The sequence below is a fragment of the Ursus americanus genome, chromosome 33, assembly GCF_024610735.1.
Source record: "Ursus americanus isolate L20-20 chromosome 33, mUrsAme1.1.p, whole genome shotgun sequence".
NCBI classification, from domain to species: Eukaryota; Metazoa; Chordata; class Mammalia; order Carnivora; family Ursidae; genus Ursus; species Ursus americanus.
The window spans coordinates 15,944,574-15,969,175 of NC_142159.1; the positions used below are offsets into that span (position 1 = coordinate 15,944,574).

General features: G+C 51.2%; 1 protein-coding gene across 4 annotated transcripts; it reads right to left on the reverse strand.

Annotated features, from left to right (window-relative positions):
• Nucleotides 1-1,656: 1,656 nt before the first annotated feature.
• On the reverse strand, nucleotides 1,657-22,332 carry CDA (cytidine deaminase). 4 transcript variants are annotated; one of them, XM_045782289.2, is made up of 5 exons: nucleotides 22,085-22,332; nucleotides 10,259-10,370; nucleotides 4,920-4,977; nucleotides 4,189-4,346; nucleotides 1,657-2,163 (listed from the first exon to the last, which is right to left on the reverse strand). In XM_045782289.2, the coding sequence occupies exons 1-4, from the start codon at nucleotides 22,236-22,238 to the stop codon at nucleotides 4,203-4,205; spliced, it is 468 nt and encodes a 155-aa protein (XP_045638245.1). In that variant the 5' UTR covers nucleotides 22,239-22,332; the 3' UTR covers nucleotides 1,657-2,163; nucleotides 4,189-4,202. The 4 variants fall into 4 exon arrangements, with proteins under 4 accessions (XP_045638245.1, XP_045638246.1, XP_045638244.1 ...); XM_045782288.2 differs by lacking the exon at nucleotides 1,657-2,163 and adding an exon at nucleotides 2,170-3,211; XM_045782290.2 differs by lacking the exon at nucleotides 4,189-4,346 and having other exon boundaries at nucleotides 22,085-22,328.
• Nucleotides 22,333-24,602: the final 2,270 nt, after the last annotated feature.

Genomic DNA, 24,602 nt, shown 5'->3' on the forward strand with positions numbered 1-24,602 from the left:
CTTTTTCTTAAGTTTTAAAAAACATTTGGAAATTTAAAAAATTCAGATATGTACAAAGAAAACAAATCACGAATGGAGATTCCCATTGACCAGAATTTTAATAGATGTTAACACCTTGGTATATTTTCTTTCAACTTTCCTTTCTTTCTCCAACCCGCTTTGTTGAGAACATTTGCCAGAGTGTGCCGAAGACCCTATCGACCATTTCTAAAGACAGGCCGAGTCGACTTTTGTGCCATGCAGCAACGCTGGGACCACCTTCCTGCCTCCCAAGATGGCGGCAGGTAGGTCTGGGTGTGTTATGGGTGTTGTGGAAAAGCCAGACAGCAACAGCGGCACGTGCCCCGGATCTGAGTGGAAAGGACTCACAGGGAAGGGGTGACTTACCTGTCCACTTCCTGTGCCCCCAGCAACTTGGCTGCCTAGGAAAGCAGAAATCTATGCTCTCTTCTTAACCCAGCCAGAGAGGTTGGTCCCAAGGCCAACTTCCAGGGAGGACACCCAGAGCCACCAGCCCCCTTTAGAGGGCCAGCCTGGCTCCTTCCCTTACTCAGTCCTCACCTTCCTAATTGTGTGTGCGCATGAGAGACAGAGAGGCAGGCAGACAGACAGATGGACAGTGATAACCAATGCATCAATGAAACAGTCCCCTCCCTGACCCTCCTCACACCCTAGAAGGCAGCATGGCACCTCCACTGTGCCCACCTCGCACTTGGTACTCGCCTGGATCACAGTGTATATTTCTGTGCATTTGACCTGCTTACACGTCTCTTCCTGCCAGACTGTTAGTTCCTCAAGGGCAGAGACTATTTCTTATACATCTTTCACTCTGTAGTATTCGCCACGTGAAAGATATAAAGGCAGCCAAACACCGGCTGTAGGAGAATGGGGGGAAAAAAACAAAAAACACTTGGAATCAGACTGACCCGATTCTAATTCTAGCTCTGCTGCATCTCAGCTGTGTGACTTTGGGCAAGTGACTCTACCTCTCTGAGCTTCAATTTGCTCACTGGTAAAATGAGGACAATGTACAGTGAGCCTGATGAGTGAGGATGCACATAAGGCTTCATATGTGTTACACAGCTTAGCACAGCTCATGGCAAAGATCAGGCACTGTTTCTAGACCACGGTGGGAGTTCTGAGACCTGGGTTTGGGTCTGAGCTTTGCGACAGTCCTAGAGGAAGTCACTCGACCTCTCTGAAGTCCAGTGCCCTCCTCTGTCAGAAGGGGGAGACACCCACTTCACTGAGTTGCTGAGCTCTTAAAATAAAAAGAATCCACGCTAAAGAACTGGGCACACAGTGGTTTTCAGAGGTCCACTGTTACCGTGTCTAGACAACCTGCTGCCTTTCCCTTTATACTTTGCAATCTCTCAGATACAACTGTGCAGAGGTGGACAGCATCCGGTGTTCAGGTCTACTACCCTGAGCCCGAAACAAATTCTAGAAACGGCCATTGGCAGTTCGGCCCAGCCCAGCGGGGCCTCCAATCCAGAGGAGCAAGACACCTAAAAACTCAGCTCTTCACACCAAAGGGTACGTGGTTCCACTTTCTCCTAGCAGAAAGTATCCAGGTCTTTCTATAAAGACAAATCACCCTGTCGTCCTTAGAGTTGTGAACAATGATAGAGACAGAGGAAAATTCACACTCCCAAATCAGGATGTTCTGTGATGTCTATAATTAGAAAAATTGCTCAGAACAGGACAGAACCTTGGGAAGGCTGATGGGAAAGCAGTCCAGACTTCGCTGGAATTTTAAAGAGGGCCTGCAGGAAAGAAAGGAAGGGATGGGTGCTCCCGTCCCGAGAAGGACAAAGTGAGCTGCCAGGAGGGATGCTGGCCCAGGATGGAATGAAACCCTTTATCGCTTCAGTGAAGATTGCCATGCTCGAGTGTAATTTGGAAAAGCCATCTCTGCCCAGCCCTGCCCATTTGCCAGATGTTCTCAGGTCTGTGAGAACATCTTCGAGAAGTTCTCCAGGCAGCTGTCCCCTTAAGCATGTGTGGAAACCCAGGCTCTTCCAGGCAGTGGGCATTTTCCGACCTTCATTGGATCTTACGCCAGCCTATGGACCCGAAGGGGGCAGGTAGCAGCTCCAGGACTGTCCTGACAACATAGGTGCCATCCGGCTTGGTCATGTAGACAGCCCAGTTGGTGCCAAACTGGAAAAGAAGCAAAGCCAGCATGAGGGAGGCAGCGTGACGGAGGGGTCGGGACTGACCTGGATTTGAGTCTGGCTCTAGCTGTCTAACGGTCCTTCCTGTGCCTCAGTTTTCTCATCTGTAAAGTGGGGAGGACAATAATCACACCTGGGCCAGCGAGTCTGAGGACAGAGCCAATACAAGCATGCCAAGCATGCCCTTCGAGCAATCAGCACCGTGCTCAGGACTTTGTTAACGGTCTGTGATAAGCCTCACCCCCAGGGCCTGACCTCCTCCTGCTGGGACAAACAACTAAAACCCTGCTTCCTTCCAGCACTTCCTCCGCTCCTCCCAAGAATAAGCAGGTGCATGCCCGCCTCACCGCACACCAGATATTGCCCACTCATGATTTCACTCTCTGCCCTTTGAGGTACGTGCTATCATTACCCCCATTTTAGGTTTAAGAGGACAAAGCCAGCAAAGAAGAAATTTTAGCCCAGATCTGTCTTCTCATTTTTCTCTTCTACTCTCAGGAGCTAAAACGTGCCTGCTGTTTCATCTTGGGCAAATGACTCAACAGAAGAATGTACCAGGCAGGAAGACAGCTGTGATTGAGGCAGAGCCCAGAGCTGGAGTCAGCAAACTGGGGCTCTGCCCGGCCGTGTGTTATGACAATTAGGATGGACGGAGGGCAGGCACCTGTACACGGAGCCTGGCCCATAGCAGGTGCTCAGTGAATGGAAGCCGTTCTTACTGACTCTGGTGCTTAGCGACCGCTCAGGTCTGCAGCCTGCCGGCCTTCCCGGCTTCTGTCGGAATCACTACATTATTACCAGGCACGATCAGTCTCTGGATTTTTTTTTTTTTTAAATTAATGCTTTAAGGAAGGAGATTTTTCTGCTTGGCAGGCTCTGCTTGAGGGTATGGATGAAATCTGAGTGGTGGTGAGTCTGAGCGCCAGGTCCCCGGCCCCCACGCTTCATCTCTTGTTCTTTGTGTTTCGGTTTCAGTTTTGCCTCTCCCTTCTTCAGCTTTTTCATTCACCTTCTCTCGTTTGCCAACATCTAATCTGTTTGGGGAAAACAGCAAAGAGCAATTGGCCCGAGCCAGGGCCTCGGGAGCCAGGGAGTTGGCACCCTGATGTGGTTTCCTCACATGGCCTTGGACGTGACAAGGTGCTAGACAGCCATTTCTGCCCCTCTAACGTGAGATGAGTCCATAGTGCGAATTCAATGCCTTTATGGCGGCATTTGCATCTGAATTGGGGACCAGCGATCTGCTAACTGTTTCTGGTTTGCAGGCCTGGCAGGAAGCAGAAAAACAACAGAGCTGCCTGCATGGTAGGCAGATGCTTTGAAACCCCAGGGCACAAAAGCAAACGAAAAGGAAATGACCCCTTCTCCCCCTGGGTGTAAACAACTCCAAAAGCAGAAGCCTCCAGGGAACCAGCCGCTCCAAGTCTGCAAAACACCATTATATCTCCTCTATGGCCGGAGAGAATCTGTCTCGCTTAAAGACCCATCAAGGCAGGGAGGGGACGTGAGGAGCAGCCAGCCTGAACTGACCACGAATGCCAGCTCGCCACCATCTGGCTGCATGTCCTTCGGCAATTCATTGTACTTCTCTGGGAAGTGGGGGTAATGACCCCCCACCTCCCCGGTAGGCTGGGGTGGAGATGAAATGAGACGCTGTATTTACGAGGGCTGATGATGTCACATGGAAGTTCAAGGGCCTGTGGGATTCTCCAGGCTGGTGGCTTTAACCTTTGGGGGACTCTGGAGGACACAGACCTCTTTGAGAGTCTGTGAAAGCTACTGACACGCCCCTCCCTGAAATGGACAGATGCACAAAAACCTTCCACGGAGTCCAGATTAAGAACTCATCGAATCCTCTTTTAACCATTTTAAGGGTACAATTCAGCTCCCTTTCTTCTTGGAATACATGTACCCTCTGTACCATGGCCTATGAGGCCCTGTCCTGTCATTTCTCCCCCTTACTCACTGTGTTCTAGGCTCTTTGGCCCTCTTATGACTTAATCAAACTCACCAAGTGTATGGGGATTAAACATGCTGGTTCCTTTGCCTAGAAGTCTCCTCTAGACCTTTGTCGGCCTCGTTTTTTATTATTTTTATCTCTGCTGCAATGTCATCCTCGAAGACAGGCCCCTCCTGGCCATCTAAAGCAGCGGCTGGCAAACTATTTTTCTGTAAAGGGCCAGACAGGAAATATCTTAGGCTCTAAAATCCACAGGGCTTTGCTGTAACTGTTCAGCTCTGCTGTCGGGAGGCCAAAGCGGCTATAGACAAAATGTGAAGGAACAGGTGTGGCTGTGTGCCCATCAAACTTTATTTACAAAAGTACGGGGGCAGGGCTGCATTTGCCCTGGACCAATGTTTGTTGACCTCTGACTCCTTTTTCTGTACTCTTTTCTCCATAGCCCTCATCACTCCCAGAAACCCTGTTTATTTTGCCCCTTGTTTGTTGCCTGCCTCTTGTACTAGACTGTGAACTATGAGGACAAGGCCTGGCTTGTCTTTTCACTGCAGTCGCCCCAGCGTAGCTCAGGGCTCAGCACACAGTAGACACTCACTCCAGCAGCTGTTGTATGAAAGAATAATTTCCAGTGATTCGTGCAAATTTGGGCAGGCGTAGCTGTCAGCCAACAGGGCACACAGGACAGTAGCTATGTGTCCTGGCTGGCAGCCTGGCTTTGCTCCCACGGCCTGGGAAGGCAGGGATGCACCTAGTTTACCTTTTCCAGAAGGCAAGGTGCTTACCTCTCTCATGACTTGCCTGCAGGCTCCGCAGGGTGAGATAAAGTCATCCTGCAGGTCACTGTGGAGACAGAGAACCGAACGTGGATCAGTCTCTCCTGAGGCATGAGGACAACTGCTGAGATTCAGGGCCCGAGTCCCTGCCCAGCTCCAGAGGAAGTCAAACCCCCACCAGGCAGCTTCCAATTCACAGGCACATGGTGTCAGAGACGCTCAGAAGAACTACAAGGTGGCTTTCCACACTTCCAAGGGGCAAGTCACGGGCAGGCATGTTGTTTTCATCAGCGCGTTCGGGAAATGTTTAGTCAGCACTCACTGCCACCCACACTCCAGGGACACAAAGGTTAAGAGGACTATGTCTCTGGCCTTCAGGCGGTTTGCTCAACCCAGTGGCCAAGCAGACAACTAGATGAGTTATCATTTTAAACAAAATACGCTTAGAACATAAGGTAAGAGGAGATAGTCCCTCACTGAGGAACAAAAGAGAATATTTTGTGGAGGAGGTGGCATTTGGTCCTGTCCTTGGAGGACACGTAGAGTTCCTAAGTCACCATTAGTGAGCAGCTACTGTGTGCCAAGATCTGCACCAGGCACTTGATATCCATTATTTCTTTGAATTCTCAGGGCAACCTGAGTGTCAGAATGACCATTTTATCTACAAGAAAACAGGTTCAGCGAAATGAAGTAACTAACAGAGGTGCTAGCCTGAAGTCCTGTGTTTTTCTGTGCCGCAGGCAAAGGAAATAGTATGTGCAAAGGTCCTGTGGCATGAAAAAATAAGACATGTGAGTCAAAGAGAAAAATCTGCATCTGAGAAGTCTAGAGAAGAGATGCTTAGAACCAAGGGTTTGCCTCTCACAGAATGGAGCAGGCCATCCTCTAGCTTCGAGCAGGATGAGGGGTGGTGCTTGAAGAAGGTGAATTTAACAGTAGGAACCGCCAAGCCTGCGGGAGCACCAGCAGTTACGTCCACTACCACCATCGTCCTTGCTCTTCTAGACCCATAGCTCTGTGAGATCTCTGCAAGAACACGGGACTTCAACTTTGGTTTTTGGTCAGCTCCTCCTTTTGGTAACCATGTGTGACTCTCACCAAGTCATTTGAACCCATCCAATGTACATTTCTTTACCTGTAAAATGTAGGGAATCACGTCACCTACTTTGCAGGAATGCTAGAAGACAAAATGAGATAAAGTGTGCAAAGGGCTCTGTACACTTTAGAGTGCTACACACGTATCACTATTGCCTATACTACTGAGTACTTACTTATTCCTTTGTACATATCAGCTCTGTTTTAATTTTAGTACCTCTTCATATACAGATTATATATAACTTACATATAATAACTGAAAATTAACTTATCATATATATGTTGACAATGATTATATTATTAATATGTGCCTGGAAGGTTCCACACATTCTGCAAAGCACTTAAATGCATTATCTCATTTACAAATATTTATTGGCGCATCATGCCAGGCACTGGTGGTGCTGGGGATATAGCAATGAGCAAAACAGACAAAACTCATTGCACTCAGGAATTTTTGCCTAGTGAGAGGAGCCAGATAATCAACGAACGAACCAACCAACGATGCGTCAAGTAGAGATAGACACAGATGGTATGAATTGGGTAAAACAGCTGAGGCGAGAGAGAGTGATGGTGTGTTATTTTATTGAATCTTCATAATTTCCTTTTATATGTGTGGTTCCAAAGAAGCGTTCTGCTCCACGGAAGTATGGGTCCTTTCTGAGCATGCTCCCAGCTTAGAACAAAAGCCCACGGGGACATGAGAGGGTGGGGACCTGTGCCCCAGGATGCACTGAGCCACATTAACCCTTATGATTACCAGGTGACAGGTGTTGCAGCCAGAGCCTTCCATAAGCTCTTTGGAGGCTGGATTCTGTGTTATTTTTTACTTTTCTCCACGCATGTTGACCATGCCAGGCAGGCACGGGAAAGGAGCAACAAAGACCAATCAGAGAATCTCTGGCTTCAGGGATCTTACTGTTTGGAAGGGGAGATAAAGTCTGCATGTTAATACTCCAACACAGGCAGGCTGTGGTTAAGACCTGGGAGAGGATGGGGGCACCTGGATGGCTCAGTCGGTTAAGTGTCTGACTCTTGATTTCAGCTCAGGTCACGATCTTGGAGTCGTGGGACTGCGTTCGACGCTCAGTGGGTAGTCTGCTTCAGATTCTCTCCCTCTCCCTCTCCCCCTGCCTCACAGCCCCCCCAAATAAATAAATAAGCTGTTACCCCACCCCCCAAAAAAAGACCATGGTAGAGGTGCTCTGAGTGAAATTCAACCTCCCTTCCAGGACCTGTAAGGCCCTGTACTAATCTGACCCAAGCCAAGCTCACCACTTCCTTTCTCAATCTTGTGATACGCATGGCCAACTGTCCAAAGGACAGTTCCCTGGACCAGGTGACCCGCATTAGGTTCTTCAAAGACATCGGGGGAACATACATTCTACTGGGGAAGTTGATTTGGCTTAGGCTTCAAAAGTCCCAAGAAATCGTTTCCAGGCAGCATAGCTCTTAGTTTGAGAGACAGCCTGATAACAGTACTGGCTTACCCTTACATGGCACTTCTCTGTGCCGGGCACCGTGGTGAGGACCTCAGGGCATGAACTCATTTAATCCCCCAACAACCCCATAAGGTAGGGGCTATGCAGGTACTCTTATCATCTCACATGATAGGTTGTGAAAGATGACATGACCTGCCCAAGGTCACAGAGCTAGTAAGTGGCAGGACAAGGATCTGAACCCAGGATCTGTGGACTCTGCCTTTGGTAGCTTGCATAAGTCACAAGGATAAGGTTCAAACAATAGTTTGAATTTGTTGCATACTCCATGCCAGGACGTGTACAGAAATCACTTCCTGCACCCTGACAACAGCCCAGGGGGTAGGTGTTACTCTTACCCGTGCTGCAGATAAAAAGCCAAGCTCAGATCCTCGGATTCAAAACCAGGTCTCATGAACCCAGGAGCCAGGGTTTTTAACCATTACCCAACATTGCCGCCAAGAGTAAGAATCAACAGCTTGGGAGAAGATGCTTCCCAGAACGTGCTGGGTGCCGCGGGACACGGACCTCTCCCGCCTTGTGCTGGGATCGACAGTTTCTGTGCTTTGTGCTGATTCTGCTCACAACGCGGGGACCGTCATCATCAGACGCGACAGGCTGGAAACCGATCGCCTTTGATGCCTACACTGGGGCCCCCCTGGGACAAGCTTAGCTCCCCGTTAGCACAACCCCATCCTGGGCTCCACACTCTGCATCCTGGAGATCTCAAAGGGGCCCTCTGAGACTGTTCACACCCATCAGTGTTAACAAGGGAGCTGGCACTTTCCACTAGTCCTGTAAACCCACGCTCCCAATTTAACAAGTCATTATTGCAACAATGGCTGCAGTGCTCGCTCAGGGACACGAGTGCAGGCTGGATCCCTGGAGCAGAGCAGCTGGGTGCTAGAAAAATGCAGGTTTTATGTAAATAAGGACATTTGCTAATCATCGCTAGCAATACCCAGTCCTTTTTAAAAGTAGATAATGACCAGAAGAAAAAAACCTTCATTTAGAACATTGTAAACAGAGCAAAGGTACCGTGCCATTATCCTTTTGTTGACTTTGGCCTCTTTTTCACTCAGAATATCATTATTTTCTTGGATCCGCTTTGTATTTGAGTTATTTCCCCCCTCCCCGCTTTTAAATAAAGTGTAATCCACATCCTGAGCTCTGCTCCTCCGCACAAAATGTTCCCAGCTTGGCCTCATTTATTCCTCCCGAAGCCGAAGGGGAGCCAGGACAGACCTTGGTGACAGGGAGGGCTCTGGAAGCTGTCAGTGTCCCTTGGCTCCAGTTGCTCAGGAAAATAGCCTTCAGTAACCTGGTCCACCTCGGGGCCAGACTGAGCACAGTTTCGGATCTTATAAAGAAATGGGGATTTGTTGCTGTTACCCAGTCCCTGCAGGGCCTTGTGCTAGGTCCCTGCATTTCTGCTGCTTGCATTTCTGCCCGCAAGGTCCTGCAGCACCACCCCCAGGGAGAGGGAGCGCGCTCCTCATCCGTAACCCGGGCACCTGGAGGTCCTGAAAGAGCAATGCTTGGTCAACCGTGCAGTCGCACGCTGCGCAGATTAAACATTTCCGGCGGCATTTTCCCCACACCATTAATCTGCTAAGAAAACTCTCTCTCAGGGGCGCCTGGGTGTCTGCATTGGTTAAGCATCCTGGACTCTTGATTTCGGCTCAGTCATGATCTCAGGGTGGTGAGATCAAGCCCTGCATGGGGCTTCACACTCAGCAGGAAGTCTGCTTGAGATTCTCTCTCTCCCTCTTCTTCTGTCCCTCCCCCAACTTGCACTCTCTCTCTCTGTCTCATATAAATAAGTAAATAAAATCTTCAAAGAAAAAAAAACAAAAGAGAACTCTCTCTCAGACAATGCAAAGGTACACACAAGAGCAATTCACCATCAAATCAGAAGCGTAACAGGGTCCAAGTTAGTAAAAGAGCCCACTCACGTGCTCAAATCCTGATGCCGCGGAGCTTGGGTCCAGGGCCAACAAGAACTCAGTGAGCGTCCTGCGAGGGTCCACATGTGGGAACTTGGATATTTATGTTGGGGTGTGGGGAGAGAGTTGATGAATGCTTTTGTTCAGCCAGGACCCGGGCTGGAACCTGATTAGTGTGAACTGTAACCCGGGTTTACCTGGCTGTCGCCCCACCAGCTTGTCTTTATAGCCTGCTTCTTGGCACTCAGAGGTGGGCGATGCCAAGTGTAGTAGTCACCTCTCACAGTGAGGGATCCCAGAGGCAGCTCAACAAGGGTGGGGAAGGGTGTTTGATTTCCTGGCACAGCACGGTGTCATGGAAGAAGCCCAGAGTGAGACTCCAGAGATCTGGGTTGGTTCCAGCTTTGCCACGAATTCCCAGGAAAGTTGCTCAACCTCTCTGGGCCTCAGTTTCCTCATCTGTAAAATGGGGTAGTGGCCGGGGGTCTATACCAGGTGATTTTTAGGTCCCCCCGGCTTTAGGTTTCTACACCTCCTTTCTGTTGTGTCTTGTAGGCATCCTGTTGTAGTTTGTGCTATTAGAACGAAAACCACACCTGCCCTTGAGTTAGAGGTGCCTTGGTTGTTTACCTGCTCTGTGGGCTCAGGGAGGGCAGAGTCCATTTCTGATTTGTCTCTTTATCCTCAGCACTCAGCCAAGCCCGCCAGTGCCCGGCACATAGGAAGTACAGAATAAATGTGTTAGATGAACAGACGGATGATGACGCACGTGGTGAGTGTTGGCTGAACAGGTGGACGAACACAACCGCGGCCTCCCTTTCCCACCCCTCACCTGGAGATGGCAATTGCCCTGAACTCTCGGTGTCCTTCTGAGATGGCCTTCTGGATTGCCGTCCGCTCCGCACAGACGCCCAGTGGGTAGCAGATGTTTTCTATGTTGCACCCTGAGAAGAGAGGAGAACCCAGTGGCATTTCCAGCAGAACCACTTCCCGTGGCAGGTGTTGAGGAAGAGGCTTGCCCCATTCCAGCGCAGGGAGGACCCTGTTACTCAGAGAGGGCAATCTGATAAGAAGCAGTGGGAGACTCCGTGACCCCCTGCTGCCACGCCCCTTCCCAGAACTCCCCCACCCTCATCGTTCACCCAATGCCTCCATCCTGAAGCACAGTGGGAGCAGGGGCAGCAGAGCAGAACAGCTGGACCCAGCCCATCTCCTCCGCAAAGGTCAAGGCCGAGGGACATGCTGAGGCTTAAGAGGATGAGTAGAGCCTCCCCCCTCTGCCCCGCCCCAGCCCTGGATCTAAGAGACAGAAGGCTCAACGATTGGGCCTGGGCAAAATTTTTGGTGGTGTTTACCAGCTATCAGAGTTCAACCGAACTCTATGTGAGTCGTGTTGCAAAACAAACTGTCAAAACCAACAAACGCACGAACAAGTAACTCCCAAGCTTTGCAAAAGGTGTCTGTGATTGCGCAAGCTTTCAGGCAACCGCAGCCCTCCCCTGGGAGGCAGGCTGCTCTGGTGGCACAGCCCACAGCCAGGGAGTCCTCCCCAGTGTCCCTCTCAGGAGCATGTCCCTGGGGGACAATGGGTGCTAAAGCCTGTTCCCAGGACACAAAACACTGGCATAGCCAGATTGGCTGACTAACAAACTCCTCATTTTCAGGGAAGTAATCGTCCCAGAAGGTGGGCTTCCCCCTGACTGCCAGGCTGTGGTCTGCGTCACTCTTCGTAGCTTGCCTTTCTTTCTCTGTGAGGCAGAGATATCAATTGTTCCTGAGGATTTCTTTTCTCCTTCTTTTTTTAAAAAAGGATTTTATTTATAGAGAGAGAGCGAGTGCGCACATGGACGAACAAGTGGAGGGAGGGGCAGAGGCAGAAGGAGAAGCAGACTCCCCGATGAGCAGGGGGCCCTGATGTGGGGCTCGATCTCAGGACCCCGAGATTATGACCTGAGCATGGCAGGACCCCGAGATCATGACCCGAAGGCATGACCCTTAACCAACTGAGGCACCCAGGCACCCCCTCCTTATTGCTTTAAGTACTACAAGTGAGCCCTATTCCAATATGGCTGCTCACATGGCCGCTGGGCTAGAGACCATATTTCCTAGATTGCCCTGCAGCATAGGACAGCCATGTGACTAAGTTTTGGTCAGCGGGATGTGGCTCAAAGTGAGGTGGGAAACTTCTGGGTCACAATTTTGGTAGAGATGAATTGCCCTTTGCTCCCTTTTTTTTATGCTCTACAAGCTGGTTTGAGGTGGGACAGCTCTGGCCATGTCGTTTATGGTCATAGGGATGGAGAAGCAACAAGAGAGAAGGCACTTGGGACCCTGGTTCAACTCATGCATCAGAGTCAAGTCACCTATTTGCCCTGGCATAACTCCCTCCTCTGAATTGTTATGTGAGAATAAAAGAGAATTCTGTCACATTGGAGTCACTGTCTTTTGGGATTTTTGTTATAGCAGCTTAACCTAGACCTAATGAATAGAGAAATTGGTACTGAGAGTGAAATGCAGCTTTGACAAAAAAAAAAAACATCTAAAATACACAGCCTTGGCTTAACAGTTAGGCAACGTGAATGGGAAAATACAGACATGGCCCCGTGGAAAGCTGATGGCCCTTGTTACTTTGTGGCAGATGATTTGGTAAAGGCCCATCCTTTAACCTGGGAAGCAGACGGTGCTACCTACCATTAGGATTCTCTACCTGGCAATGGGAATCAGCCTCGAGGCAAAGATCTGATGAAGGGTGACATCTTCTCACTCAGTCTATTGTGTGGGGGCCTCGAAATGATGCAGCAGGGATGGGCCAGGCAGGGAAGCCAGCTACTAAAAAAGGGGAGTTGGCAGGCTTAGGAACTATGCCCAGAAAGGATCTTTGAGTATGGTTACTCCTGTATGGAAGTGACTGGAAGCAAATACACCAGAAGGTTTCCAAGTTTTTCACAGAATTGGCTAGCCAGAAAAGCCAAAAATCTGGTCTGTAAAATCCTATGATCATTTAATCCCAAAAGAAACCCCTGGGTCCCCAAAACCCCACCATGAGGACTGAGCTGAGAGAGCTGTGTGCCCCCAAGGAAGGGGATTCTCCCCAAAATCCACTTCAGATGTATGGCTGAGGTTAGGATAGTCAAGGAGGAAGCTTCCAGAGGACAAAGCCTGGGGCCCCCATGGAGAGTGGACAGGCGGTGACCCCCAGAGGAGAAAGGGAAGACTGAGTGTGTATTAGGGCAGGGAGTCTTCACACTTCTTGCCCAGCAGCATTGATAACTGCACGGACTAGTGGCTACTGTGTGTTCCCTGTTCTTCCCTTTTCCTGTCAGAAGATTTGATGGTGGTTATTCTTTCCTACTCTTTCCTGCTCCTACTCCACACTGAATATTGTGGGAGTGAGTGGAAACTGGGGTGTGGGTGATTACTTTTCAGATTCTGGGCCACTAGAACAGCAGGACCACATCTGCACCTCAGGAAGGGGATGGAACAGCCCCAAGATCCCACTCCCAGAGCTGGATGCAGTGACTGGGTGGGACTTTGGGTTGCCTCCCTTGGGAGGGTGGTAAGTGGGTCCTACGTGTGGAAAGGAGGTACGCAGATATTTAAAGACCACAGGTGGTCCTGTGGCAAAGACTAACTGTTCCCAGGGTTCACTGTCCCAACCGAAGCCACTGGAGTTGAGCAGGGCACATGACTACCCAGGCAAGAGAGCACATTTCCCAACCTCCCTGGAAGCTTCCTGTAGGCTTGCAGTTTTAACCAGTAAGATACGAGCGGAAATGATGGGTGCAACTTCCAGATGACATTTTTACAGGGCCATTGCTTGCTCCTGACTTCATCTTTCCCTTTCCCAGGGGTGGAACATGGATGTGATGACGCGTGCCAGTTTTGAACACGTGGATGTGGACACCACTCTAGGGACGGCAGGACATCAAGAAGGAAGGAATCTGATCTCCTGAACAGCTTTGTGGAACACAGCAGCGCACAACAGTTCATATGCCCAGAAGTCCACCCCACCCCTGGTCTGTTAGATGAGAGAAGCAAGCAGCCATCTTGTTCAAGTCACTATGTTTCTATTTGTCTCATCACCTGAGACTGTTTCTTACCTATGGCACTCTCTTTTTCTACGTGATTATGCAGGATTTGGTTCTTCCTGCAGTCAAATTTGGAAATTGGTCATTATTTCCTCATATATTTTCCCCATAGAATTTTCTGTCACTGCATTATTTACATGGACGTATTAGGAGGGGTTCGGTTAATCATTTGATCCGTTAATCATCATCATGGTTCTCAAAATCACAAGCATTCATGTTCAGCAGATGGAGAGGAATCCCCCCCGCCAACGTAGTTCAAATGGGAGCTGCCATCTTGTCTCACATGACCTTTTTACTGGTCTAAGGATGAGTGCCTAACCCACACTGGGCCAATCAGAGTTGAGCACCTAACCCCCTGGGCCAATCAGAGCCAGGCATCTTACCCACAGTGAGCCAGTCAGAGTTCTCTATGCAGGAACTTCAGCTCCTCTAGGAGACTGAGAGTGTGGGCTTGGCTCCCACTGCTGGCCGGGTTTCCACTCATTATGGAGGAGACCGTTAGGGGAAATGGACACTCCCAAGAACGGATGGGAGATGAGATGGGAGAAGGCCAGAAAAGAGTTGGCCCTGGTGCAGTTGCCCCTGAGGCCCAGCTACACGCCGTCTCTTCCCACAGTTTTAGGAGCCAATACACCCTCCTTTTGTCTAAAATAGTTTGCATGCATATCCACCCTCTACGACCACACAGAAGTCAGTTAGTACGGTTGGGATATGGCACAAGGAGTGACCAAGGAGTTGCAGCCCTGAAAGTAATGGTTGACATTTACTGAATGCCAAATGTTTTTTGGTTTTTTTTTTAAGATTTTATTTATTTATTTGACAGAGAGAGACAGCCAGGAGAGAGGGAACACAAGCAGGGGGAGTGGGAGAGGAAGAAGCAGGCTCCTAGCAGAGGAGCCTGAGGTGGGGCTCGATCCCAGAACACCAGGATCACGTCCTGAGCCGAAGCCAGACGCTTAACGACTGCGCCACCCAGGCGCCCCTGAACGCCAAATGTTTTTGACTTTGGCCAAGCGTTTGTTCGCATTCACATGTGAGTCACTAAAGCCGGATAACTGACCCTCTCCCGAGGTCAACGGAAGTGAAATGAATGAATGAATGAATGAATGAATGAATGAATGAATGAATACGGTTCTCTTGCTCCCCACCTAGTCTCCCCAGCCAAGTTCCTGGTGCCCGCCTGAAATGACTTCCTCTAAACATGTCCTTGCCTGCCCTGCCCACCTTTGCTGACTTTGGCCTGGCTGCATTTGACTTCTGCCTCTCCCAAAGTAAAATCCTTGCTCGCCTTATTCCCCCACTTCGATCCTGGTCTGGCAACCACCCCAGCCCTGCCTCATCCCTGACTCAGGGGCACTCCCCCTGTTAAACGTGAGTCACATAAATCTTGGGTTTTGCAGAAGGCTCCTCCCTCAGGACGATTGCCTGTATCTGCATTTGAAGTTCGGAATGCCCTCATAGACAGAAATCTTCCTTAACTGTGTCTAAAAATTTCAAAGGGCCAGTTAAGGGAGAGAGACTGTTTTAGAAGACAGCCCACTGCTCAAACGGGGCTTTGCAAAAAGAGCCCCGAGGTTCCGTTCTGCCCGGGGACCCTTTCCTCTACAGGCTGTGAGAATTTGGGAAAGAGACTAAAACCTCCCTGAGGCTCAGTCTTGTCATTTAAAAGTGAAAGCCATAGCGCCTCTCTCAGAGGACTCTGGTGAGAATGAGTCGAGATCACGCAGGTAGAGCAATGAGCACACAGCCCAGCACAGAGCTAGGGCCCAGCAGTGACCAGCTGCTGTTACCAATTGCATGAAAGTCAAGGTTTGGGTGGTGGAAGTAAAATAAAACAAAATCAGAGAGAGAGACTCTTAACTCTAGGGAACCAACGGAGGGTGGCTGGAGGGGTGGGGGTAAGTGGGGGATGGGCATGAAGGAGGGCACCTGATGGAATGAGCACTGGGTGTTCTACGGAACTGATGAATCGCTACACTCTACCTCTGAACCTAATAATACACTCTATGTTAATTAAATTTAAATAAAATAAAAAAATAATAAAAGCAAGGTTTGGGTGGTGCCAGGCCTGTGTGCCCGAGCACCTGCTCCTTCCACACAAGGTATGACAGTGGTTCTGACTCTGCCCTTCAGACACTCTGAAATCCTTTCCAGGACTACAAGGCCTCACCTAATCTGGTCCCCACCTGCCTACCTTTTGGACTCCATCTCCTTTGGCTCTTCAGACCCACTGGCCTTCCCAGTGCCCTCCAAGGACGCCAAGCACTCTCCTGCCATATGCCCTTTGCACTGGCTGTTCCCACTGCCTGCAGCTCTCTTCCCCCGTGTGCATAGGGTTCACCCTACTCCTGCCTCCGCTCAGATGTTCCCTCCTCAGAGAAGCCTGCCACAGTCACCCTCGCTCAAATTGTTGCCTCCGCCCATGCCCGCAGCCTCCAATCCTCTCAATCCATTTATCCTGCTTCGATTCACATCACCTTGCTTCACACTTTCCCGAAGATATGTCTTTATTGTCTCATTCCCCCATCACAGGGTAACTTCCTGAGGACAGAGCCTCGGTGCTGCAGGATGCCCGGGGCCGGGACACTGAGGCCAGCCAGGCTCTCAGTTACTTTTTATCCAATGAGTGGAATTTCCCGCTTTGGTGCTAGATCTCTGAGATACAAAGGAATAACTTCGTTGAGGGCCTCTAGCAAGTTCAAGTGGAATTTCCTAGTCTTATTAAAAAGAGGGGGAAAAAAGAAGAAGAAGAGAGCCCTAAGCCATGTACTGTGATCCTGAAAGGCCAATTTTGTTTTGCTTCCCTCAGCTCAGAAAACAAGGCCGTCATCCATCCAGGCAAACCAATGCTGTTCCCCGTGTTGCCTTTGCTTGCTCTGAAACACAAGCGCGCACACACACACACACACACACACACACACACACACGCTGGCATGGTGCCAAGTTAGGGATCCGGAATTGCAGGATATTACTAACAGCTTTCTTTTATTCTTGTTTTTCATTGTTTTTCTTTTATCTGCCTGCTACTTCATTTGTATTATGTCATTGACCCTTTTAACAACTCTGTAAGGCAGAGCCTATCATGACCCCATTTCTGAGAAGGTAACAGCTGAGGCTGCTGGCAGGGAGCCTGGATACACATCCTGACCTGTCAGGTACAAAGGACTGTCCTTTTTCTCTATGGCATTTCAATGAGCACATGTTTTAGAGGGGGGTTGGTGCATAGGGCAGGGCGAGCACTGGAGGTTACCAAGCCATCGGCAAGGAAGGAAGTTTACAGGGAGGTGATGTGGGCCTTGCCGCCCAGAGAAAAGAGCGATGCTGGAAAGCACCGTGCCTACTCTGTCCCGAGGGATCTCAGTAGTTAGAGTGGCCCTTCTCACACTCACCCCTGGGCATCAACATCTCCTGGACAGCTTCTTAGAAGGGATTTCTGAGCCCTACTCCTCGAGTTTCTACCTCCGTAGGCCTGGGTCAGACCCCAAGAACTCGCATTTCTTGCAAGTTCCCAGGAGGTGCCAAGGCCACAGGTCTGGGACCATATTTGAGAATCACTGAACCAAAGAAATGTCATGGGCATGTGCTTGAAGAAATACCACGCTCTTTCCACGTTCTTCCGTCCCCCCCCCCACTGCCCACACAACACACCGTGACACGCAGGAATTATATTCTAACTCTACTACAGAGTCCAGGGGCGTTAGTGAAGCTCATCTTTGTAAGGAGCTGCTTCTGAGTGACAGTGGAGAGGACCAGCGGATGAGCCTGGGGTGGGAGGACAGGGTGTGGTGGGTGTAAGGAAGGCTGTAAGGACAGGAAGCCAGCTAGAGATGCCTGCTTTGACTCACCTGGAGGTGCTCTGGGGAGGGGGGGGTGTGGGTTGGAGAGCCGTCCTGGAGGAGAAGGGAGGCCCTGGGAAGGAATCGGGAAGGAATCAGGAGGCCAGGGGCTGGTCTGAGGGAAGACGATGAAGGATCAGATTTCAAGGTTAAAGCCAAGCAAGTGGGATTCAGCAATTAACCAGGCCGCCTTTTAAGTCTTTTTAGAAATGTGGTTTGTTCCTCCCAGAATTCATCAGAGCTGATCCAGTAAAGTGGCTTTCCCCCTAAATGGCGAAGGAGCATAGAGAGTGCTGAAGTCCCTCTAGGGAGAGGGGGTGAGGGAGACAGGCCACCGTCCCGAGGACAAACTTGCCCATCCCTTGCCAGTGAAGAGTGGTCTCCATGACTCTCCCCCACCACCTCCGACCTGGCATTGCACAAACACTGGCTGCCCTGGGCCACCCCACTGCCCCTGCCAACCCCCCCTGCTGCCCCATCTCTTCTGAGTCCCCACCTCCCTCCCCACCTGTAGCTCTGCCTTCCCTGGTGGGCCCCTCCTCTGCCCATGCTCTCCAGCAGCAATCACAGAAGATAATTGTGGTGATGAGTCACCATCCTGGCGGCCCGTCCTCGAGGGGCACAGGACCCTGGCCAGGGTCAAGGGGAAGTGATCATTATTACAAGTCCGTGACCACAAGCCTGTCAGACTTGCTTTGGAACTGAATGGGGCACCAGCTGCCCCGGAGGAGGGGAACTCCACAGAGGCTGGTCTTTGGTGCAGCTGGAGAAAGTCACAGAACAGGGCAGACCTGTCTCATATGAAACTATAAACTCGCAGTGTCTCAATTCAGCTGTGCCTTCTGTGCCTCCTCATCATCTCAAATTCACCCCATGATGCCCTGTCAGGTTCGCACTGACTGTTCTAGGTCCCCTCCTCTCCAAGCCCTGCCTTACTACGCTCTGCCCTCCCTTCCCATCTGCAGGAGATCCAGGGGTTCTGGGAAATGCCCTCCCTTCGTCCCTCTCTCCCAGCACTCTCTCTGCCCCCTTCGGCACGTGCACCCTGCGGCAAGGGGCAGCAGCAGGAGGATGGCCTCAGTTACCTCATTTGTAGAGTGTGTGTTTGGCTTTTGCTTTGGCACCTCCATACTCCTTCTTAGCAGACCCCCACCCCCCACCCCACCCTGGGAACAATGTATGTGTGAGTCAGCTGGACCAATCACACTACTCTATCATGACAACAGTGATTGGCTCACGGATGTGCATGTGATTGGAGATGGACCAATCAGAGCCCTTCCCTGGAATTTTTCCATCTTTAGCTAGTGGAGAAGAGTTCTTGCCTCTCTGCTTTTGAGGCTGTAAGAATGTGAACCAGAGGCTGCCTGCACTCATGTTCCCTGATGCCTGGAGAAAGCCCACCTACAGGGTAAGAGAAAGAAAACAAGCACACAGAAGGACGAAGAAGGGCATCGTGACATCTGAGTTCCTGGATCCAACTGTCCCTGAGTTAAGATCTATCCTTGCCCATTGTGGGTCTGATTGGTTTCTGTCATTTACAACTGAAGTGCTCTGACTACTGCATGTGACACGTGGGGGCCATGTGCTTACAAGAGATCTTCTATATCAAGTGCTTAGCAAATGATCAATCACTAAGCAGATGGTCAATCCCCTGTAGCTGTTTGTTGGTCCCTGCCCACCATGTCCTCAGCACCACCCAGCTCCACCTTCAGCTCCCCACCTTGGCCAGCACCTCATCATTCCCCTGGTCTACCTGGCTGAAGATCTAGAACCATATTCCTTTCCTTCATTCCAGTACTGCTCACCCCAAGCCCGGTCTACTCGTCCCATACAGTTTCTCTCATGCCTTTCCTTCCTCTTTGTCCCACCTGCCACTGTCCTAGTCCGGGTCACTCATTCATGCATTCAACAAACTTTAACTGAGGACATATTCCAGGCTGGGCAATGTGCTGGCCTTGTGGGCAGGTCAGCAAACAAGACAGACATCACCCCCCTAACACTCTTTCCTCTGTCTTGGCTCTCCCTGAGTACCTGTCAGACCAATTGCCCTTGAATTCGATTTTCATGTTACTCTTTTTCTTCTTTTTTTTTTTTTTAAAGATTTTATTTATTTATTTGAGAGAGAAAGAGACAGAGAGGGAGACAGAGATAGCAAGAGAGAGCACAAGTGGGGAGAAGAGGGAGAAGCAGGGTCCCCGCTGAGCAGGGAGCCTGATGCCCAATGCGGGGCTTGGGGCATGCAGGGCTTGGGGCAGGACCCTGGGGTCATGATCTGAGCTGAAGGCAGACGCTTAACTGACTGAGCCAGCCAGGCACCCCCATGTTACTCTTCTTCTTCTTTTTTTTTTTTTTTTAAGATTTTATTTATTTATTTTGACAGAGAGAGACAGCCAGCGCGAGAGGGAACACAAGCAGGGGGAGTGGGAGAGGAAGAAGCAGGCTCCCAGTGGAGGAGCCTGATGTGGGGCTCGAACCCAGAACGCTGGGATCACGCCCTGAGCCGAAGGCAGACGCTTAACCGCTGCGCTACCCAGGCGCCCCTGTTACTCTTCTTCTTAATAACGTTCCTGGTTCCCTATCTTCCCAACTCATCAAATCTCCGTCAATGCTTGGCCTTCACAAGTCCTCCACAATCTGCCTCCAAATAGTAATAATATAAAAATACCATTAGTAGTAGAAGAAGCTGCCACCATTTGTGGCATCCTTCCTGTGGGCAGAAACTGTGCTAATCACTTTATAGGCATGAGCTCTCGACCTGAGGATTCCACAGCTGATCAGCACAGGCACCAACCATCCGGGAGGACCCTGGTGCCATGTCAGGCTAGGCAAACTAGCTCTGTCCACGGCCATCCGGGAAGGTGGGTGCAGGATCCTCAGTTTACAAATGCATAAGACATATCAGGGTGAAGTGTAATGCCCAGGATCACACAGCTGATAAAACAGCAACACCACGATTCACACCCAGGAGCCTCTAAGTTCAGAGCCTTCACCCCATCCCAGAGGGCCTCCCTAAATCCCCACTGCACAACCAGGTTCTTCCCTGCAATTTAGATAGGCCACACTCCTGCTCACCTCATTTATTCACTCCTACGGTCATTGGTTGAGGCTTCCCTTTCGAACCATGACCTGTGTAAGAGGAGGGACCTCCATGGAGGGCAGAGACTATGTCATTTGTGCTCATTGCGATATCCCTGGTACTTGGCACTTTACCTAGGATGTCATGGTGCTCAGCAAATATTTGTTGAATGAATGAATTCAGGCAAGGAGGCGTTGGAAAAAGCCAATGGCTGATTCAACGTTCAAGCCTCAGGAGCCGGGGCGTTGTTTGTGGTGGTGGTTAATGTTTAATAGTCATCTGAACCACCAGGCCAGGCCTGAATTCCCACAAGACACACAGAGTCTTGATTCCCCACAGAGTAGACAACTTGAGTCAGGGGAAATCTGGGTTCGAATCCCAGCTCTGGATTTTGGGCATTTAGCTGTGAGCCTGTTTCCTTCCCTGTGATATAAAACTGCCTTGAGGGGTTATAAGGTTTAATGGATAACATTCTTCACTATCCTTTCACACCCTAGCACTCACTCAAGGTTACTTCTCCCGCTCAAAGAGGTTTAAGACCCAGGTGACTCATGAAATGGGACAGAACCTCCAAGACAAGAGGTAACATGAACAGCAAGGAGAACTCAGGAGGGGCACCTTACAAGGGGAGGTGGGGGCCCCCAGCCAGACTCACAGCTGAGCACAGAGGGGGCGAGCGGCTCACAACTGGCCTCAGGCTATTGGAGGTCATGGATTAGATGTCCACATGTGAACCTCTGTCCCTTTAAATAGCTGCCATTGCCAAGTAGAGGTGGATTCTGGGTGGCAGGGCTGGGTGTCCCCATCTGTCCCCCCGTGCCAATTCTCATCTGCCCTCTGAGTGGTGGGGAGGGGCATGGCTTCCCAGCCACTTCCTCACCAAGTTCTCGGCTGTTTTGAATGAGAATGCCTCTTAGCTGAGCAAAAACAAGTCTGAACTTTTGTTCAAGGGAGCTTTTCTAGAAAACCAACAAACCAAAGAAAAGGAGCTTAGGAAGAGATTAGTGCTGACTCCAGTTCCCACCGTCCTCTTCCCACCCGCCCCAGGCCAGCACTCACTGCTGGTCACCCAAACTTCTCCAGGCTTCCTTCCTCCACGATCCTCTGCAAGGACGGAACTCCACTAACAAGTCACCGGCCGTTGGCCGTGGGTTCCTCAATTTCTTTCCTTGCCCAGTAGGTGATGGGAAGAAAGCAGGGTTTGGGGGAGCCTAGCCCTGGGTTCCACCGACAGCGCCCCGTGTGACCTTGAGTGAGCCTTGTCACCTCTCTGGGCCTCAGTTTCTTTATTGAAAACCGGGCCTGACACGGAGGTGAGTGGGTGAGAGGTGAGGGCTTGCTAACGAAAGTGGAAGCCTTCTTCGGGGGCCACGCGGAGGGGGCTCAGAAAAGTACCAACCGTGTCCCTCCCAGCTTTGAGTTATGGCCTCCCCTTCCAACGTCCCTCCCCGTCCCACCCCTGGCTTCCCGGTCCTATAAGAACTGGAAAAGTCGCCGCATCCGGGCAGCACCCGCATCCCCACGGTCCGGAACAGCAGGCAGGGCAGGGGAGAGGGGTGCCAGCGTTACAGGGGTGGCCCACCGTGAGCGGCCAGAGCCGCCCTCCGCTCTGTCGCCTCCCGCCGGGGCTGCGGCCGAGGGGACCGGGGCGCCCTTACCGGAGAAGATCCTCCCGTCCCGAGTGAGGATCGCGGCCCCCACGGGGAAGTGACTGTAGGGGCAGTAGGCGGACTTCTTGGCCTCCCGACAGGAGAGCAGCAGCCGCTGGACGAGCTCGGGCTCCAGGGCGCTGGCGGGACGCTCGTGGGCCATGTCGGTCCCCCGGGACGGCGGAGGCGCAGAAGCCAGCTCGCCGCTGGTCCCGACCCCAGCTGGGCCCGCGCCACGTTCGCTCCTCCCCCGGGGCGTGTCCCTGAGGGGTGGGGGGAGGGACGCTGGGCGGGGCCGGGAGCCGGGCTTCCCGCCCCCACCCCCGTCCCCCGCCCCTCCCCCCAGGCTGGGGTCGGAGGGTGCGCTGTGGGGCAAGTGTGGAAGGATGCGACTGTGCCCACCTGCGCTCACCCTCCCCCCTGGGGACCACTCTCGCTGCTGATACACAGAGGGGCGAGTGGTCAGGGCGTGGATGCGCCTGTGTAAGGGGCGACTGTGGACACCGGCTCCTGGGAAGAGGCTGCTGGGGGCGGAGGCCAGTGTGAGCTCTGGGGCGTCCAAGCTCCAAGGGCTGAAATGCCCCTCAGTTTGTTGAATGGCTCTCTCTCCTTCACTGGGGGATGTGATGAGGCTGAAAGAGCAGAGCTGGGGCAGCCACTCTGGCTTCCTGAGGCAGGGAGTGTGAGACAAAGTAGTAAGACCAAGTTGCTTCTTTATTTTCACTCATTCTCCTTCAGACTCCTGCCTTAACCCAAAATTTAAATGTATCTCAGCTGGAGGGAACCTCTGAGGTGGTCTACTCAGGCTTCCTAAATTTTTTTGTTGTTGTTGTTGGAAAAATAAACAGTGGGTTGGTAGCCAAAGAAATGGGTTTGCATACTGGCACCACCACTTTCCACATGTACACGCACTGGTCGGTTCTTTGACCTCTCTGAGCCAGTTTCCTCCTCGCTGTGGTGAAGATAGTGATCATCTCTGTTCCCCCTCCTTGGATTATAGAAGAACTTGAAATTAGGAGTTTAGGAGACCCAGTTCTTCCATTTATTAGCCGTGTGACCTTAGGAAATTAATAACCACCTGTCTCTGCAGCCTCCGTTCTCATCTGTAAACTGGGTGCACTAACAGTATCTTGCAGAGTTGTCAGGAGGATCAGATGAGATCATGTGTGTACACTGAGCATGGTTAGATGATCCTGTGACATCACGACAGGAGCACTGTCTGTGAGTGACTTGGCCAAGATCACATAGGAAAGGCAGAACACCGGATAGTGTCCAGAGGCGTCCAAACGTCCTCAGACCCCCAGCAAGTGGGAGTGCATCAGCAGCTTCTCTGAGGGCTTGGATGGAGGGTGGGGCAGGGAAGGGGGGGAAGGTGGAAGAAGGGGGGGGAAATGAGGCAGCATGTCCATATCCTGCGTGCTGACATCTCCGGCAAAACAGATGCAGCCCAGCATCTTTGCGTCCTTTAGCCTAGAGTTCTCACCACGTAGAGATACAGGCAAACGCCCAGCTGGGCAAAGTCTGCCTCATTTTCCTCTCCCCTCCCCTCCACTCCTCCCCTCACACGTTCCCCCCACTCCCTTTCTATACACATCCAGCCCTCAGAGACGCAGCTGACTCTTTCCTGCCTGCTGGTGCCATTTTCTTCTGGTTCTGCACCCTTGGCATGGAGAGCAGTTTCCTGGATCTGCAGCAGGACTGGCAGAGACACCAGCCCTAATGTTCCCCCAGCTCCTTGATCTCTGCCCTACCCAGCTACTCCGAAGGGCCCCTCTCCTAAGGTTCCAGGAAAGAAAACAAAGGATGTCTGGGGACCATGTGTACCCACTCCACACGGAAATAATTCTAAAGCTTTTGGGAGCCAAGTATAATTGCAAAGGGAAAAGTGATATAGGCCCTGCTGGCCTATCAGGCCTGTCAGAGACCTCCCCAGGCAGTGCTGTTTCTGTCCCCTGCCCTGTCTTGACTCACATTAGCTAAGCCCAGCCCTACCTGGGACTGGGCTGGACTCCTGAGCACTTCAATGACCTCCGGGCAAATTATGGCCTTGGCCCCTTCAAAGCTCTTTGCCTGCCCTTGGTCACAAATGGGGACAGCTGAACGGGGCATGGGACCAGCAGTAGTTCTAAAAGTCCTGACAGAAGGGGCTTGGAGGGCGCCTGGGTGGCTCAGTTGTTAAGTGTCGGCCTTCGGCTTGGGTCATGGTCCCGGGGTCCTGGGATCCAGCCCTGCATCGGGCTCCCTGCTCTGCTGGGAGCCTGCTTCTTCCTCTCCCACTCCCCCTGCTTGTGTTCCCTCTCTCACTGGCTGTCTCTCTCTCTGCCAAATAAATACAATAAAATTTAAAAAAAGGGGGGGGCTTGGAGTGGCCATCTGGAAGGAGAGAGTGGTCCTGGAAACATGTACAGAGCTAACTTTTAGAACAATAATATTAACATTTTCTAAAATGCTTTAGTCTCCACTCTACATAAAATTAAGAAAAGTCAATTGCCCAGCTCAAAGAATAGGACTACCTAAGGAATATCTA